At 42.1% G+C, this 17,223-nt stretch overlaps 2 protein-coding genes across 3 annotated transcripts; both read left to right on the top strand.

Moving 5' to 3' along the window:
* The first annotated feature begins 891 nt into the window (after positions 1–891).
* rangap1b (Ran GTPase activating protein 1b) lies at positions 892–8,585 on the top strand. Its single transcript, XM_037080901.1, has 17 exons — positions 892–977; positions 1,342–1,514; positions 1,880–1,998; positions 2,115–2,242; positions 2,608–2,667; positions 2,781–2,960; positions 3,104–3,238; positions 3,740–3,898; positions 3,998–4,111; positions 4,201–4,300; positions 4,742–4,826; positions 4,982–5,150; positions 5,269–5,352; positions 5,470–5,572; positions 5,683–5,771; positions 7,041–7,162; positions 7,289–8,585. Exons 3-17 carry the CDS (start codon positions 1,887–1,889, stop codon positions 7,371–7,373), a joined length of 1,725 nt encoding a protein of 574 aa, XP_036936796.1. The 5' UTR covers positions 892–977; positions 1,342–1,514; positions 1,880–1,886; the 3' UTR covers positions 7,374–8,585.
* A 144-nt stretch (positions 8,586–8,729) lies between these two features.
* chadlb (chondroadherin-like b) lies at positions 8,730–16,627 on the top strand. 2 transcript variants are annotated; one of them, XM_037080899.1, is made up of 12 exons: positions 8,730–8,914; positions 10,194–10,285; positions 11,853–12,029; positions 12,120–12,314; positions 12,618–12,773; positions 12,880–13,025; positions 13,616–13,897; positions 13,977–14,196; positions 14,345–14,618; positions 14,708–15,120; positions 15,256–15,422; positions 15,868–16,627. In XM_037080899.1, exons 3-12 carry the CDS (start codon positions 11,853–11,855, stop codon positions 16,166–16,168), a joined length of 2,331 nt encoding a protein of 776 aa, XP_036936794.1. In that variant the 5' UTR covers positions 8,730–8,914; positions 10,194–10,285; the 3' UTR covers positions 16,169–16,627. The 2 variants fall into 2 exon arrangements, with proteins under 2 accessions (XP_036936794.1, XP_036936793.1); XM_037080898.1 differs by lacking the exon at positions 10,194–10,285.
* The last annotated feature ends 596 nt before the right edge of the window (positions 16,628–17,223 follow it).

The raw sequence follows: 17,223 nt of genomic DNA, 5'->3' as shown, positions 1-17,223 counted from the left end.
TGAGGTATTGATTCCTTTTGAATAAAGCTAGTATTGTCCCAGCTATATTATCACTAAAATTACTTATAGATTTTTTTTTTTAAAGGCAGAATGCCCTTTCAGTGTTATATGCTGTATTATAATTAGAAATGCAACCATGTGGAAGCACCATTTTACTATCGTAGTTGTTTGAGACTGGTCTATTTCCCCCCTTCACATACTCAGGGTTATTGTCAACTATAACAAATATATATATAATTCTCTTTAAAATGATATAAAGTGAAACTCTCGCCAAAATGCAACCTAGGCTTTTTTGTGAATGTATATGAGTCTAACCCTCGTGTAATCCTTCAACATAGTTTTGCGTGACTAACAGCAGTACGCATCTTTTCAGACGAACTGTTTAGTGCGGAAGTGACGCACTTGGTTCAGTTGAGCTATACGTAGAGACTCTGGTGATACTGCGAGTCCCACTGTCCTCTAATCCACAGCTAACGGAGTATTTGAAAACATTTATTATAGTGAATATTTAGATGATGCCCCGTGTTTCAGGTAGAGGCGTAAGCATTTATGCCCCTGTAGACAATTGATTAAATGTTACTGCAGCTGGATCGGAAAAGGTTTGTTAGATACCGAACCTAAAGCCATATAATTACTGATTTATTTTTTATTCCCTATTTTTTGTTTTTGTTTTGTTTTTTTTTTGTTTATTTATTAAATCAAGAGTCCTGAGAAATGTGTGAGGTAAAACAAAGTTGTTGTTGATCATTTGCGCCCCCTCCTGAGGCACAACAGGTGCAAACACTGTTCTTGCATGCACTGGTCAATTTTGCGACAGCTTTCTTTTTTTTAACAAAGTGGCAAGTTTTTTTGTTTTGTTTTGTTTTGTTTTGTTTTGTTTTTCTTTTAATTGTGAATGATAGTAAACAAACGAGGCAGATGGATCCAGTAATATGGGACAGATGTACACAGGGACACAACAAACCAAACTAAAGCAGGTTGGTAGAGATGAAACTTATTTTAAAAGTAAGTGTGAAATTGGAAGTTCATGAAGAAAACAGGAACGTTTGGTTGTAGTTTGACAGAATTTGTAAAACCATGTGTATTGACTTTATTACAATAATCTTACATTTAAAAGGACGCGATATTTTGTCATGTATAAAAGGTAATACATTGAGTAAAACATTTTTTAGTGCAATTAAACATACAAATACCATTTTAATTATATCTCTAAATATTGTAAATATTGGTGACGGCGTCAGAACTAACCTTAATGAATGAACAATTATAATTCGCTCCTTAATTAAAATATTTATCAGTCAATAATAGTCAATAAAAAGTGGGACCACTGTATTAGGACAGGTAACAGCAGGTGGCGCCAAACCACCTGTAGCCTAATTTTAACTGACGTCACCACATTCAACGAAAAAGAAACCGGGGCAGCGTGACGTCACATGATTTAGCAACCGGCGCGCTACTCGGAGGAGCTGCGCGTGTCCCTGTCGCCATCACCTCCCTGGAAAATACACTTTGTGGTAAGTTTCAGGTGCTTTGCTGTGAGCTGTGTGGCTGTTGTAATGGCCGACAGACACGAGAATACAGTTTATGAAGCACTTTTAGTTGGGCTGGCGCTGTGAGTGTTGCTCGTGTTGGGTGCCTCTGTTAGCTAGCACCGGTGAGGCTAAAAAGCTACCTTGACTGCTGTTGATAGTTCTTCTAACGTTGCTTGTGTTAGAAAATTATCAGTTTGTAATGTGTCAACTATCATTTAATGACATTTTTCCGAATTCGGCTGTAGTAACTGATTCGAAAGGAAGCCATTTCTGTCATTTCATATGTTCAGGAAGTTACTATAACCTGATCCTTTCCTCTATTGTCTGACTTCTGTTCGTCTCCATAGAGTCATTATGGCCTCTGATGACATCGCTCAGCTGGCGGACGCTCTCTCAAAGACCCATGTCGGGGATGGAGAGTTGAGCTTTAAAGGTCTGGGATTGAAGCTGGACAACGCAGCATCAGGTCAGACGTCGTAGAGAGGGTTTAGCCCCGTGTTATCAGCCACAGTACACTGTTACACCAGAGGGCTGGTCCCTGTATGCTGCTCAGCCCTGACAACCTGTTATCTGTGTTTCCAGTGGAGGAGCTGGTCCGTGACATAGAGCAGTACCAAGGGCTGAGGGCTCTGCGCCTGGAGGGAAACACTCTGGGAGTTGATGCTGCCAGGGCTATTGCCAAGGCTCTGGAGAACAAAGACCTGCTCCAGGTACACCTCTGTTCAAGCCTGGCCGAAGACCAGTAACTGTATTACCAGTACTGATGTGTCTTGTGGCTGATTATCCTTCAGATATTTTTCAGGGGACAGTTTCATCAGTGCTGTTCTCATTTAACAAACTTCTCAAATGCATCAGTGTCAAGTGTTAACGTAAATAACAAAACAAGATCATTGTTAAGATAAAATGTATAACAAATACACACAAATTGGTCAGAGCTCAAAAAGTACCATGGCTGAATACAATATAAATCTTGCTGTATTGATACTTTCAGATACTGTCTGTATATTTTTATAGAAAAGAAGATGCAGCACTGTTGGTACCTTTTCGTTATCTTACAGCTCTTTTTGTCTTTCAGAGATGCTTCTGGAGTGATATGTTCACCGGAAGATTGCGCTCTGAAATCCCAACAGCCCTGGTGAGAATTGCAGATTATGTGTGATTGTGTGATGTATCTTATACGCGTGTTGATTCATAGTGTGGTGTATTTTATATTAGTGATTGACATCTTCCCTTTCTGTGCTTTATCAGAGCTCCCTAGGCAGTGCATTAATGAGTTCAGGGGCCAGACTGACTGAGCTGGACCTGAGCGATAACGCCTTTGGGCCAGATGGTGTGAAGGGAATCGAGCAGCTGCTGAAGAGTCCTTCCTGCCACACATTGAGGGAGCTGAAGCTCAACAACTGTGGCATGGGGATCGGAGGAGGAAAGGTGAGCTTGAAGCAGTGCTGAATACCTTAATACCTCCCATGTACCTCCAAATTCAAACATCAAATAGTAAATTTGTGATGCCCTCAAACAAAATTGAAGAAAATAAGATTTGCATCACTGATTTGTATCTATGGTTTGTGTAGATCCTGGCTGAAGCCCTTATTGAGTGCCATAGACAGTCATCAGCACACGGAGCTCCACTCAAACTGAGAGTGTTCATTGCCGGGAGGAACCGCCTGGAAAATGAAGGAGCCCGTGCCCTGGCCAAGGCCTTCCAGGTAGAGAGCACACTTTTTTTAATACACGGATTAATATGATATTACAAAAAAACAAATTCTAAAGCTTCAGAAACGTTAGTAATGTAGGAGTAATTACAGTTATAGTAAGAATATTATCAATTGAAAAAAGCAAAAATGTTTTTCATAATATTATTGAAATCTTCACTTACACTTTAAGTTTGAATATGTATCATTCATAATTTCAGGGAATGAAAACATGAAACACTTACTTTCACACCCTCTGATAATTGAGACAACATTTCAAATAGAGCAGAACTCAGTTTGATTAGTCGATAAAAAAGGAACTATTTAATAATCAGGTAATTGTTCTGTCATTATTTTTGTGCAAAATTGATGCACACTCCTTATTTTCAACTTTTCAAATGCGAGGTTTTGCAGCGTCTCTGTTTCCTTTCACTGCACTTTTAAAACCTTGGCAGTTTAGGCTGTTGGTCAAACAAAATGAGACATTTGACATTCATCTGTGTTTTACCATGTAAGATAATCGGCAGCCTGGAAGAAGTCCACATGCCCCAGAATGGTATCAACTACGCAGGAGTGATGGCATTAGCCTCAGCAATGCGACACAACCCAGAGCTCCGCGTCCTCAACTTTAACGACAACACCTTCACCAAGAGGGGAACGCTGGCCATGGCACAGGTGAGGCCTGGTCACATAATCCTTAAGTAGGGTAGGAATGTAGCCAGTGTGTATAAACCAAATTGTTTCTGTACATGTTGTCTTCTGTCTCATGGATAGGCTCTGAGACACCTGAGGAATGTACAGGTGATCAACTTCGGTGACTGCCTGGTCCGCTCTGAAGGAGCCATCGCCCTCGCCGCAGTGCTCCGTGAGGGACTGCCAATCCTCAAGGTCAGTTTATCATCAAAGTCCAGTCTTTATCTCTGTGTGTGTCTTCTCTTTCCACAGCCTGATCACAGTGCTCTGTTTCTTGTCTTCAGGAGCTTAATCTGTCCTTTGGTGAGATCACGGAGGCAGCAGCACTCGTGGTGGCTCAGGCTGTCATGGACAAACCTCATATGGAGAAAGTGGATCTTAACGGTACGCACGCTGACTGTTGAACGACTAATTTCCCAAGTGTTTAAATGAAAGAAAATAGTGGAATTGAGTACAATATAATCTATATGGGTGGTGTGTGTGTGTGTGTATATTAACATGTGTTTCATATGAAATCATTTGGAAAAAAATGTGCTTGCATTGTAAGAGCTGCATTTAAATTCATATCATAAACCATATTTTAAAGCTGCTGGCTTGTTAGGTGATTGCAAACATCTCAGATGCGAGAGTTAACTGTCACTGTTAACATTAGAATGGGATGATTGTTTTTTCAAAGAGGAACACGACATTTCAGTGTAAATTATGTCAATATGTAATTTAAATGTGTACATTAATAAAATGAAAATAAGTTGAACCAGCTAATCTTTCTAGTGCCAACAAATGAGGCTCCCTGATGTAAATGATTCTCTAATGTGACTTTAACAGGTAACTGTCTGGGAGAGGAGGGCTGTGAGGCTCTGAGAGAAGCTATGGAGAACATGGACAAAGGAGACATGCTGTCATCACTCAGGTTGTGTGTGTGTGTGTGTGTGTGTGTGTGTGTGTGTGTGTGTGTGTGTGTGTGTGTGTGTGTGTTTAATGTCATGCAATCAAACTGATCTTTCCTGAAGCTCCTTTTGGTTTCTTCAGTACAACTAACTCAATGTTTCTTTGACTGAACCACAGTGATGATGAGGGAGAACCTGAGGATGAGGAGGAAGATGACGATGACCGTGAAAACGGTGATGATGATGATGCCAGTGACAACTGTAATGAAGACGATGAGGAGGACGATGAAATTGTGAAGGAGAATGGAATCATAAAAGGAGACAGTCCTGAAAAACAACAGAGCCCAGTAAGATGACACCTTAAATATGTTATAGAAACATTTTACGTTGATGTATAAACCAGACAGTTTTTCTAGTCGAAGGTTCCTGCTGTGTGTCTGACTTTGACCTTGTGTCCTCCTTCAGGCAGAGATCATGTCCTTCCTCAGCTGCCCCTCTGTAGAGAAACTTCTTCAGCTGGGAGAGTTGAGGACAGACCTCAGTCGACAGGTAGGAATTTAAAAACAATGGAATAAAGTGTCATTGTGCTTGAATAGGTAAAAAAAAATTAATAAGTAACCTTTGTGTATGGATGTAACTTGCTCATAAATCTCTCATTCTTATCAGGTGGATCCATCTGACCCACACATGGCAGCAGATGTCCTTCTGAAAATCGCCTCTTTGTACAGTGAGGAATCAGAGACCAAGACAGCTGTCCTTGAAACTACTGGTGAACAAAATGTTGCTACTACTGAAAACAAATGCTTATCTTCATCCTGGCTTTGAGAGTTGGATCTGCCATCTTGGTTGACTGTCCTGTATCACTGTGTCCCACCACAGATGCTGTGTTAAAGAAGCTCCTCTCTGCTTCAGCCTTCCAGTCTTACTGCTTCCTCTCCACGCTTCTGGTCCAGATGCGACTCCTCAAGGTACAGTGCTGCTACAAGTACCCCTACTACAGTAAATCTTATAAGTGCCTCTGTAGTTGTAATTATGCTTTTACATGAAGGTTTGAATCATACTTTCACAAATAAAGCCTAGCTTGCTTTTTGGCTAGAGTTTCACTTTAAGTCCACCCGTTAAGACCTAACTAGACCAACATCGTGAGCAGATGAGTATTTTAATGTCCTAGACAACCTCTAGTCTCATGTAGCCACGTATCAGCTTCAACCTTTTTAAAGACAAGTGGGAAAAATACTGACTGGTGTAGTAGATCAAAACGCCAAAATCTCTTAAGCTTATGCTACCACAGACCTTATTTCAGGCACTTTACTTAAAACTTGTGAAAAAAAATGAAAAATGCAACTTATTTCCACGTTGTAGGACTCATTACAGCAGGACTCTGTTTCTAGGTGGTTGCAAGGGTCTGCCGACCCTATTCTTATTCAGACCCCTGTATATCCAGGGAAAAGGATAACACTAGCAAAAACTTTTTGTTGTTTTTTTATCTTAAAATCAGATGTCCCTATAATATGAAAACATTTTGGTTTCATTATTTTGATGGTAACTGAGGTGTAACAATAATATTACACTCAAGCATGAGATTTACTGTCATTATTTGCTATTATTGAGACTCAATTGACATAAAAGTTGTGCACGTACAGTAACAACTCATATCATCTGGTCTGCTTCGTATGTGATACGATAAATGTTTACCATAACATAAAGAACATTTTGTGTTCTTGTAATACTGTCAGATTGATTCCTGCTAACAAGATGTGACAACGACACATGTATCAAGATGAACGTGTTGTAAATAAATGTGTTCAGTGTCTCCCTCCAGAACATTTTATTCACCAAAGCACTGGTGTGCTCTCTCCAAGGTGCTGAATAATCCTCTTATACTGTAGAGACTCTGTTCACATCAGTTTCCATTATTTAGTTATTATAGTTTTTATTTTTATTATGCTATATTATTTAGTAGTTGGTTAATCTGATTTGTATCTTGAAGGGTTTTCTTTGGCACTGTCTATACACATACACCACTTTGTCAACCTAACTGCTAATTTCTTTTGTTCACAATGATATAATGGTGTGTTTTGGTTAAAAAGATCAAACCATCACATCGGCTGTTCTTTAGGACAGCCTTAATCCTCGCTGGGTTTTCTTCCCTTTCTGTCACCATTTGATATTAAATAGTTATATATTGGTTAAACTTCACCTCATTTAGGTTTCTACTTTCCCATTTGGTGTTTCAGGGGGAGGGGAAGTTGAAAAAGGTGTCACTGGTCCCAGGTCAGCTGTTGTGTTTGGAGCATGCCGTCCAGCAGGAATACTTCTCACAGCATCACGCCTCGCTGCTTCACACCTTCATATCAAAGTAGGATGATCTTTTCACAAGTTTTGGCTCACTTCTGCGAAAACTCTAAATAAAGCATTAGCATTAACGACTACAGTTTGTAAAAACCTATTTTTTTGTTGTTGTTTTTTTTGTGAATATCTGCAGGAACAGTGAAGCACTCAAGTCGTGCAGTTCTGCCGGAGAGAGGCTGAGCTCTGCTCTGGAGAAGAAGTGCAACGACCAGCACTGATCAGCCACTGCCAGTAGTAACACTGGGACACAGACACACACTGTACTGACATTAATCTCCTCAGTAACAGAACCAACAGGGGCGTTTTACACTTGAACTCAGACAACCACTTAACATATCTCCACTCTTGATTTGTATATTTTATGAAGGCTTGACAAATATTGTCCAGAATCTCTTAATTTTTATTTTTCTACTTATGACTTATATTTTTTATAGTAAATAGAGATACAAATAATAAAAATATAGAAATACACACATCAGTTAACCTTTGAGGTTGATTTAAAAAAAAAAAAAAAAAAAGATTTTAACTTTGAGTGGAGCTACTGTAACAAATCCAGCACCTTTTCAACATATTGCCTTGCATTTAATGGTATGTAGTGTCAGACGCCCTGTTAAACAACTATCAAACGATGCGTCTGTCTTATGAGACAGCCATGGAAATGATTACATCAACAGAATAACATTTACAGCATTCACATTTGCTGGATTTTTAGGCCTGCATCTCACGTGCTCTGATGTTTGTCGCTCTGAAAACTTGGGAAATGGGTAATCCAAGACAATTGTGCATGATAATTGTACAGAACAAAATCTAAAAATCTATATGTCAAAATAAGTCAGTGCAAAATAAAGAGCTGACGTTATTCTTACATTTTACAAGCAGGATGTTTGTGTCTTACACGTCTTATTTGAAAAGTTCTACTGCTAGGCGAAAGAAACACGTTCAGGACATCCTGTCCACACACAATCATTGTACCTCTGTCCATGAAGTCCAGTCAGTTCAGAGTACTGTGTGCATCAGACTGTGAGCAGGAATGGAGCCCACACACACACACACACACACACACACACACACACACACACACACACACACACACACACACACACACACACACACACTCGAGCCTGGAAACACAGACCCACTGCAGAGCTCAGGGGACCACAATCACATTTACCTGTTTGTTATCTTTCTTGTTTATCAGTCTTATTGAAACAAAATGTGCTCTTGTATGACTTTGTCTCACACAAGTTGAGCTGCTGTGTGTTACCTCATGTGTCCGCGATGTGATCCAGCATGAAAGGGAAACAGGATGAGAATGGATTACACTTTAATGGCATTTAGATACTCATTAACAATAGACCATGTGGAATGGATTTATGTTGTTTAACTGATATGTTGTTGATTTGTTCTGAAATATAACTGATCTAACAACCCCTGGCTCTTCTCCTCTGTGTGTGTTTGTGTGTGGGTGTGATTAACAGAGATGAGTCCTCAGCCAGACAGTGAGGTGAAATAGCTCAATAACTTTATTTTGCAGTAAGTTATTCCTTTGACAGGCTCAGTGGAGCAGTGTGCAGACTCCAGAGGCGGGAGGTGTGTGTGTGCAGGCTTGCGGGGGGAGTGTCAGTGAATGAAGGGGATAAACGCAGTTTGTTTTGGATGGGGGACAGCCGGGGGAAGAGCGGCAGAGGGAGCAGAGACCGTGAGAGAGTGAGCGTCCAGTAAACGACCAGCAGCTGGACGGAACCACGACGGAACCAAGGTGAGTCCGTGCGTTAATGGAGCCCTGTACTTACTGTAAACGATCAAAGAGCAGGATTTTAAACATGCCACGGTTAATTGAGTGATGTAATGGTGACAGATGGACGCTTCAATACTAGATGATACATATTGAGATTTTAGTCCCCAGATTGTTCAGTTATTAAATCACGTGGACACGTTTTTGTGTATTTTGCGCATTTTTGCATCAAAAAGTTTTAAAAGTTGTGCAACAGTATTGGTTTCATGTTCAGATTGGTTGTCGTTAAATGTGAGATCTCAACTAAAACAAGCAATTTTCCACATTGGATCATATAGCAGATTTTCTTAATTCCCAAAACGTCATTAAATCAACATTTACGCACAGGATAACGTTAACATAATGTTAAAAATATGGGGGAGGAATTGCGATGTTAGTCTTTTAATCCCAATGAGAACCGGTTGACAGTAGTTTCCTCACTGTTCTTGGCCCGGAGACACTTTTTTTTTTTTCAGGGGAAAACGAACTTTGGCTCAACACCGGCAGAGAAAGACACTGTGCGTCTTTGTGCGCGGCCGGCGCGGCAGCTCCTCTGCGGTCAGGACTGTTGATCCCCGGGGGGACGCGGACAAATAGTCCGGCCGGAGGAAATTCCACCGTCTCTAGTTTCTTGGCCCCTCTCTGCTCAGGGGGTCTGAGGGACTAAATGACGCTAAATGGTGGAGACTCTTTGACAAAGGCTACTGTAAGAAGTCAGCTTCTTTTCCACGCAACCTCAAAGTAAAGTTCAGATGTACAGAACGAATCAATAAATACACTGCGATATTGTTTTCGCTGTGGTTGGAGCAGTGATGGGTCTCTGAGAGGGTCTGGCGCTGCAGTTTTGACAGAGAGGTTTGGGTAGGCACCATTTCACCGTGTCAACATTCTGAGACTCCGAGTTTCAGAGTGCGGAGCTGCGAAGCTTTTCATGTCCATTCCTGCGGATCAAGACTGTTGATCCGTCATGGGAATGTGGTTTTAAGGCATTCCAGTGAAGACTAGGGCGACCCAATCTGACCAAAATGACACTAATCCCCAAAAAACACAGAACAATGGAGATGATTTTCATCAAACTGAGCTTTAGTGAGGATCTGGTAGAGTTGTTAGTTTTGCATACAGTAAATATTATATATCTAGTGATGTACTGTAGTCTGAATCATAGTGCCAAACATTCAATCACAGGGACCTGTGTGGTTCTGTAAGTAGGGGCCCCTGGTTGTTCCTGAGCTTGACATCCTCTTCTTTTATTTTACCTGCACAGGTAGGCTACCCATTCTTCCTGTTGTTGGCTGTTTACAACACCTATGCAGTGACAGAAGAAGCACTCTGATCCCTCAGTAAAACTTCCACACTGTAAGAATACTCAGTTACAAGTACGATCCTAATTAGGAAAAGAACAGAAGTGATGTCAGCTAAATGTAACAAAAGGAGAACAACTGTTTTGTGCAGAAAAATGCACCCTGTGACTGACCCGTTTATCTTTATATATCACATCATTAAATAGTTAATTCTTCCACATGAGAGCATTACACTGCATTTCTGCAACTTACACTTCTACAGTTGTTGGAGTTGGAGTTTACTACTGCTACCTTAGAAACATTTTATTCCTGTGGTTGTCTTCGGGTCCGGCCCCCTCCAAAGTGTCCCAAGATAAGTCTGAGGTGGACTGACATAATTAAGCGTTGTATTCTATAATGTATCATATGTTTATTTTAAATGTAAAATGTTCATCTGAAAAATGACATGAATGTAATAACGGAACAAATGTAGGGGAGTAAAAAGTACAATATTCTGCAGATGTTGGTCCCTGTTGTTATCCGTTCTTGGCTACTGTAGAAACATGGAGGACCTGCTCTTTCTGTCGATATAAAAGACTCATTCTAAGGTAATGAAAATACCACGTCTCTTAGTTTCAGGTGATTATACACTTATGGAACATAATTATTAATATTATAGTATATTCCACCCTAAATCCACAGTAATAATACGCACTGGCCCTCTACCTCAAGCATATATAAAACATTTCAGTCTTATATGCAGTGCAAATGCAAAACAGCTGCTCTGAGAGAGAGAAGGTTTGGGGTCCTAGTTCATGCGACGCACCTGCCCTTTAACATAAAACCAATTTATGAATAGTCTAGATTATTATTATAGACTTGCAGATTATGGAGGTTTTACAGTGAGTTTGTACAAGAGCTAATCATTAGGGAAGTAATCAACATTCAATCCTCAAACTGTTTATTTCTGACAAGCTGGACACGGTTACAGGTGTGAAGCACTACACAGTTCAGCAGAGAGCACAGGAGTGAACGATGAATGATGTCGATTCAGTGTTTCCTCTGTAGACACCGCCATGGCCAAATAAACTGAATAAACTGTGAGCAAGTAAATGAATGAAGAATGAATGGTTGTTTCTGTGTATCCTTTTATTTCATGTCTCCCTGCATGGCCAACACTCAAAAAATAACTTGCCTAAATCATTTACTTAATAGGGTGAATTCTCCATCTACTTCTATTACATCCGTTCAGTGTAAATGGTCACATTTAATGCAAAGTCTTCAGTTTAAGTTAGACATAAACCTTGTTCTATTTTTTCCATTATCAATATAAAGCTAAGGGGATCTTTATCATAAACATATTGTGCTTTTCAAGCGTTTAAAATTCAAGCATTATACATAAAATGAAAGCAATTCAAACTGGCTGATCTGTCTACTATAATAAATCACAGTCACATCTAGTTATTTAATGTACATTAAATCAACATAATAGAAAAAACGTTGCATTAAATGTGACCCTTTACATTGAACTTATGTAATAGAATTAGATGGAAAATATAATGTGATAACTTTACTAAAAAAAAACTATTTTGAATGAGAGGGTTAGGGTAGAGAATGAATGATGTGATTATTGTTCCTCTCAGATGTACTCCCAGCTCGGTCCGGACACCCTCTGGGTCCTGCTGCCCGCCCTGCTGCTCCTCTGCGTGCCTGCTGCACACGCAGCAAAATGCCCACAGCAGTGCATCTGTGACCAGATCCAGCTCACTGTGACCTGCGTCAGCAAGAACCTCACCCAAGTTCCACCCACTGTTGACGAGGTCTTTTATCCGCTCGAGCATACATCCCTTTCCGTAGCATATTTAGGTCCCATCTTGTTCTGTCTGATAAGTAACCCTGTTTCTTTATAGATCACGGTGAAATTAGATCTCCGAGGCAATGACATCCAGGAACTCCCCACCGGGGCTTTCAAACACACTCCCTACCTGACTCACCTGTCGCTGCAGCGCTGTAACATCCGCAGGGTGAAAGAGGGGGCTTTCCGCGGCCTCGGTCGCCTGGTCTTCCTAAACCTGGCCAACAACAACATTGACATCCTCTACCAGGTTGTAACACACACACACACACACACACACACACACATAAAGAAAATTGGAATTTCAAGAGGCAATTTATCAGATTATCTGCAGCTTCCTCTGGAGCCACAAAAGGCTTCAAACATGTAAACACACTTGTTACCCTTTAACTAAAAGTCTCTGGTAACCTTTGGGCTTTGTCCTCGCTGCAGCGGCCCCCTCTCTCTCATCCTGTTTCCTATCATATCTTCAGCTGTTCTATCAATGAGAGACCAAAAAAAAAAGTCTCCATTAGCCTCCTTATTAAACCAAACTCTGTCCTCCTCTGTCCAGGAGTCCTTCGATGGACTGTCCTCGCTGAAGCAGCTCATGCTCGATCGTAATCGTGTGGAAGAGATCCAGCCCGGGGCGTTCTCTCAGCTCGGCTTCCTCAACCTGCTCTCCCTCACACACAACCAACTGGTCTACATCCCCAACATGGCCTTTCAGGTAAAACCACCTGCAAAAAACTCTGAAGTGATGGTTTTGAAAGAACTGCAGAAAAGTCTCCTGGTGTCGGAACATTTGTCAAACAGGCGACGTCTTCTCCCTCCAGGGCTTGCAGAACATCAAATGGCTTCGTCTCAGTCACAACTCTCTGAACTACCTGGACACCGAGGCCTTCGCTGGTCTGTTCACGCTCACACGTCTCAGTCTGGACCACAACGAGCTGCAGTTCTTCCCCAGCGAGACCATGACCAGGTGGGCTATTTGGCACCATTACCATTATTTAGGTTGAGTGTGTTAATGAACAAGTTCTACTGTTTTTACAAAAACAAATTGCTGTTGTGGGTAATTATTGCTTTTGATTGGCTACCATGAGCATTCATTCATATTGACAATCCTAACATCTGGTTGTTTAGCAGTAATGTTTACCATGTTCACCATCTTAGTTTAGTTTTAGCATGCTAAAAGCTTATTTTCACTAATTATAAAGGAAAGCTGAGGCTGACGGGAATGTCATCAGTTCCGTGTGGTCACAAACCAATGAGGAGTTTTAAAATGCTTCCTGAATATCTGTGATGGGGCAAACAATCCAAAAGTCAAATCCAAAAGCAAATGTTAGGAATGGAAATATATGTAGTTGGACATTTGATGATAACCTAGCTAGTAGTTGTTGCAAAGTCTGTACTAAAGAAGAGGGCTAACGACCTGACACTGCCACCTAGAGCCATGCTGCCAGCACGGCTACAAAATCTTTGTTAATTTCACAGTTGCCTGATGTCTTGGAAAATCTAATAAACCTGAAAATCCCATCCTGATAATCCTCACCTCTCCCTCGCTGTATCCAGACTGCCAGAGGTGACCCGTCTCGATCTGAGCTACAACCCAATGACTTACCTCGGCGAGGAGGTGGTGTCCATGGCCAAACTGACCCACCTCTTCCTGGACCACATGTCCCTGCAGGACATGGCCCACACAGCTGTGTCCAAATCCCCCAGCCTCATCCACCTGGACATCAGCTACAACCAGCTGCGTGTCATCCAGCCCTTCTCCGAAGGTTCACCCAACCTGGCACGTGTCAACCTGGCTGGGAACCCCGTCTACTGCAACTGCTACCTGCGTCCCCTCAGGTACAGCAGACCTCTGTGGCCTCAGTGCTTTAATCACATCAGTCAGAATGTGCTAATCCTCCTGACGAACTCACCACAGGGAGTGGGCGATCCGCAACAAGGTGAAGCTGATGGGGACATGTGGAGGACCGGCCCATCTCTCAGGAGAGAACCTGGAAGCCGTTTACCCTCCTGAGATGCGTTGTCAGAGCCAGGAAGCCATGTTGAAGGCAGAGTTCGAGGAGGCGACCAGGATCACGCCACCGCCCACTCAAGCGCCAGAGAACAAGGTCAAGTGTCCGGCCAACTGTGCCTGCGAGGTGAGTGGGGCTCACGCGGTGTCAGATTCCAGGGGAGAGTTTTGTGATTTGCTTTTGTAGCATACTGTCACTCAATCCTAACCTGCTTCTAACTTCTTGTAGATGATTTCAAAATAAAATGATTTGTGCGTTTTTGTCCCCTCTTCAGGCCGAGACACACCACTCCTCGTGTGAGAACCGCGGCCACACCAAAGTTCCTCGGGGTTTCTCTCCGAGCACGCGTCTCCTCGACCTGCGTGGCAACCACTTCCACTACATCCCTAGCAACAGCTTCCCCGGTGTTGCCCAGGTGGTGTCTCTGCATCTGCAGCGCTGCAAGATTGTGGAGGTGGAGGGTGGAGCTTTCAGTGGAATGAAGGGACTGATCTACCTGTACCTGTCGGAGAACGACCTCACTTCCCTCAGCCCCGACGCCTTTAAAGGTCTGTTAATTGGAACATTAAATAGTAGAAAAGGCTTCATTATTCTGACTCTATTCATAATTCTGACTTTAGATCATCTGAATTCACAGGTCTCCCTCAGCTGACTTACCTCCACCTGGAGAAGAACCGCTTCACTGGTTTCCCCAGAGGAGCCTTCAGACTGGTGCCCAGCCTGCTGGCGCTTCACCTGGAAAACAACGCCATCACCAAGCTGGAGCCAGACATCTTGACTGGGGCCGAGGGCCTCAGAGCCCTCTACCTCACCGGGAACGCCATCGATCACGTGTCCCCCAGGGCTCTGGAGCAGGCCAGTGACCTCGATACGCTCCACCTGGGAGGAAACAAGCTGACGGAAGTGCCCAGTGAAGCACTGAGCAAGACGGGAAACCTCAGAGACCTGAGGCTGTCCGGGAATTCAATCCGCTGGGTGGGGCCGAATGCTTTTCGAACACTGCAGAGGTCACTGAAGGAGCTGTATCTGGATAACATGGGGCTGGAGAAGGTGAGTGAGCTATGGCAACCTACACCTGTCTCTTCATTTATCTCTAACCTGCCCTTCAGTTACACCTTCTGCCTCAGTAATAAAACATTTCATCGAGTTATCTAACATTTTTTAATGTGATATCTTGTACTCTAGATGTCACAGAACTCCCTGGCAGGTCTGGGTCCTGGGCTGAGAAGTCTCTTCCTGGAGGGCAACCAGCTGGAGGAGGTGCCTAACCTCCACCCTCTCACTTCTTTGGAGGTCATCAACCTGGCCGACAACCCTCTGATGTGTGACTGCCCTCTGCTGCCACTGCGCTTGTAAGACAATCACACCACTTTTAGTGTAGTCAGAAATGATTTGAGTATTTATTTTAAGTTTTGTTTTTAAAGTTCCCTCAATGTTGTTTTACATCTAAAATATTGTATTCTCATGTGGGGTGGTTTTCTTTGAACATAGGATTCCTTTTAAGGCCTTCTGATCATATATTTTGAATAGAAGAGACAAAAATCAATGAATGATTTTCATGCTTAAACAAACTAAATTATCAAATAGTTCTCTACCACCTCTCTAGCTTCCAACTTCCTGTCCTTAGGAGTTTGTATTATTTCCTTACCAATACTGCAAAATGAAAATGAGTTTCTAAAACTGCAGAGTGCATCTTTAAATACAGTGGTAAAAGTTTCCCACTTTTAAGCAATGCCCTTGTTATATTTAGCTACTAGTAATCCTACATCCTCACGTCTTCATTTCCTTCCCATCAAGGTGGATTGAGAAAGTCAACCTGAAGGTACGAGCCACTTGTGCCAATCCCCCTGAGCTAAGGGGCCGCAAAGTCAAGGATGTCCATGTCTTCAAAGCCTGTCCCGGGGGCGAGAACCTCCCCTCCGCCCCTACTGTCACCCCAAAGCCTGCCAAAGCACCCAAGGCAACCAAACCCAAACCAATGCACCTCAACAGCCTTCGGCAAGTCAAAATGCTCAAAGCCAAATCCAAGCTTCGCAAAAGTCCCAACACAAAACCGGCAGCAGCCAAGAAGACCACCAAAACACGCAGCATGGCCTGAACCTGCTGCCTTTTGTACTGATGATTTGAGTCCACAGCTTCCAGTAAACTGGCAACTGTTGAAGATTTGGGGGTTAAAAGACGGATTCAACTCTTGAAAACTGTAACCTCTGCTGTCAGTGGAAGCTGTAGCTGCTGAGGCTGTTTCACATCTCCTGCCAGTCAGCTTCCCTTAGACAGTTCTCTTTTTTATTTGCAGTATTTTTTTGCTGTTTAATCAATAGTGTTGAAAAAGGTCAAAAAGATGTTTTTCCCCCATCATCCAGGGAGCGCACTCTGAGCACAGATGGTCTTCGTCATCACCGCCCTGCTTCATATTCACAGTATTAGATACGCGTTCCCTGATCCTCAAGCTCCTGAACAGCTCTGTTGGACATTTGAGCATCTCAAAGGCAACAAATGAAGTGACTGTCATTTGCTCAAAAATTATACAATCTTTGGCTTCAGGCTTGTTACCCTTAACCACTACAGCACAAGTGCAGAATGTACCAAACTCTGACGCCCATTTGTAAAAATAGACTGAGACAACGTTCAACTCAGAAAGTCTTTTTTAATCAATGATTAATCAATGATTTACAAAAAAAGAACACATCTGGATATAAAACAGGAACAAATAAAATTTTACAACAAATGTTTGTGTGTTGTGTCAACCCAGAATGATTTAACACTTCCAAGTCATATTTATAGATTTGATATTACTCTAGGAATGATGCACAAATATAATGTTTTTGTATAATATATTTGACAGGCTGCTGTCAAACAACTACAGAGTTCCTTAATTGTGATGGTCAGTCATGAAATCAAAGGAGAATGTGAAGAGGAATTTATACAACTTTATATAACTATAGACAACTGTGGTGCTAAGAGAATCTGACTGCATTCACCAGGGGTGCAAGGAATTGTGGGACAGCATCTCCTTTACTTTTGTACAGGATGGATTTGCTTAAGCAAATAAGAGGAATTGAGGCAATGTTCCTTAGCATTTAGAAAATCTGACCAGCTCTTATCATGGTCACCACTTTGATACTTCCAGGTCATTTCACTCAGCTGGGAATC

Source organism: Acanthopagrus latus, chromosome 20 (genome assembly GCF_904848185.1).
Source record: "Acanthopagrus latus isolate v.2019 chromosome 20, fAcaLat1.1, whole genome shotgun sequence".
NCBI classification, from domain to species: Eukaryota; Metazoa; Chordata; class Actinopteri; order Spariformes; family Sparidae; genus Acanthopagrus; species Acanthopagrus latus.
The sequence above is the reverse complement of the archived record's forward strand: the minus strand, read 5'-3'. Positions and strand labels throughout refer to the sequence as shown.

Bases quoted from the DNA above. Each gene is read 5' to 3' on its own strand.
- rangap1b (XM_037080901.1), top strand. From the start codon at position 1,887: ATGGCCTCTGATGACATCGCTCAGCTGGCGGACGCTCTCTCAAAGACC. The intron at 5,151-5,268 runs GTAAGATGACAC...GTCCTCCTTCAG, and splicing joins CTGAAAAACAACAGAGCCCA to GCAGAGATCATGTCCTTCCT. The intron at 5,353-5,469 runs GTAGGAATTTAA...CATTCTTATCAG, and splicing joins GGACAGACCTCAGTCGACAG to GTGGATCCATCTGACCCACA.
- chadlb (XM_037080898.1), top strand. From the start codon at position 11,853: ATGTACTCCCAGCTCGGTCCGGACACCCTCTGGGTCCTGCTGCCCGCC. The intron at 13,898-13,976 runs GTACAGCAGACC...AACTCACCACAG, and splicing joins TGCTACCTGCGTCCCCTCAG to GGAGTGGGCGATCCGCAACA. The intron at 14,197-14,344 runs GTGAGTGGGGCT...TCCCCTCTTCAG, and splicing joins CGGCCAACTGTGCCTGCGAG to GCCGAGACACACCACTCCTC.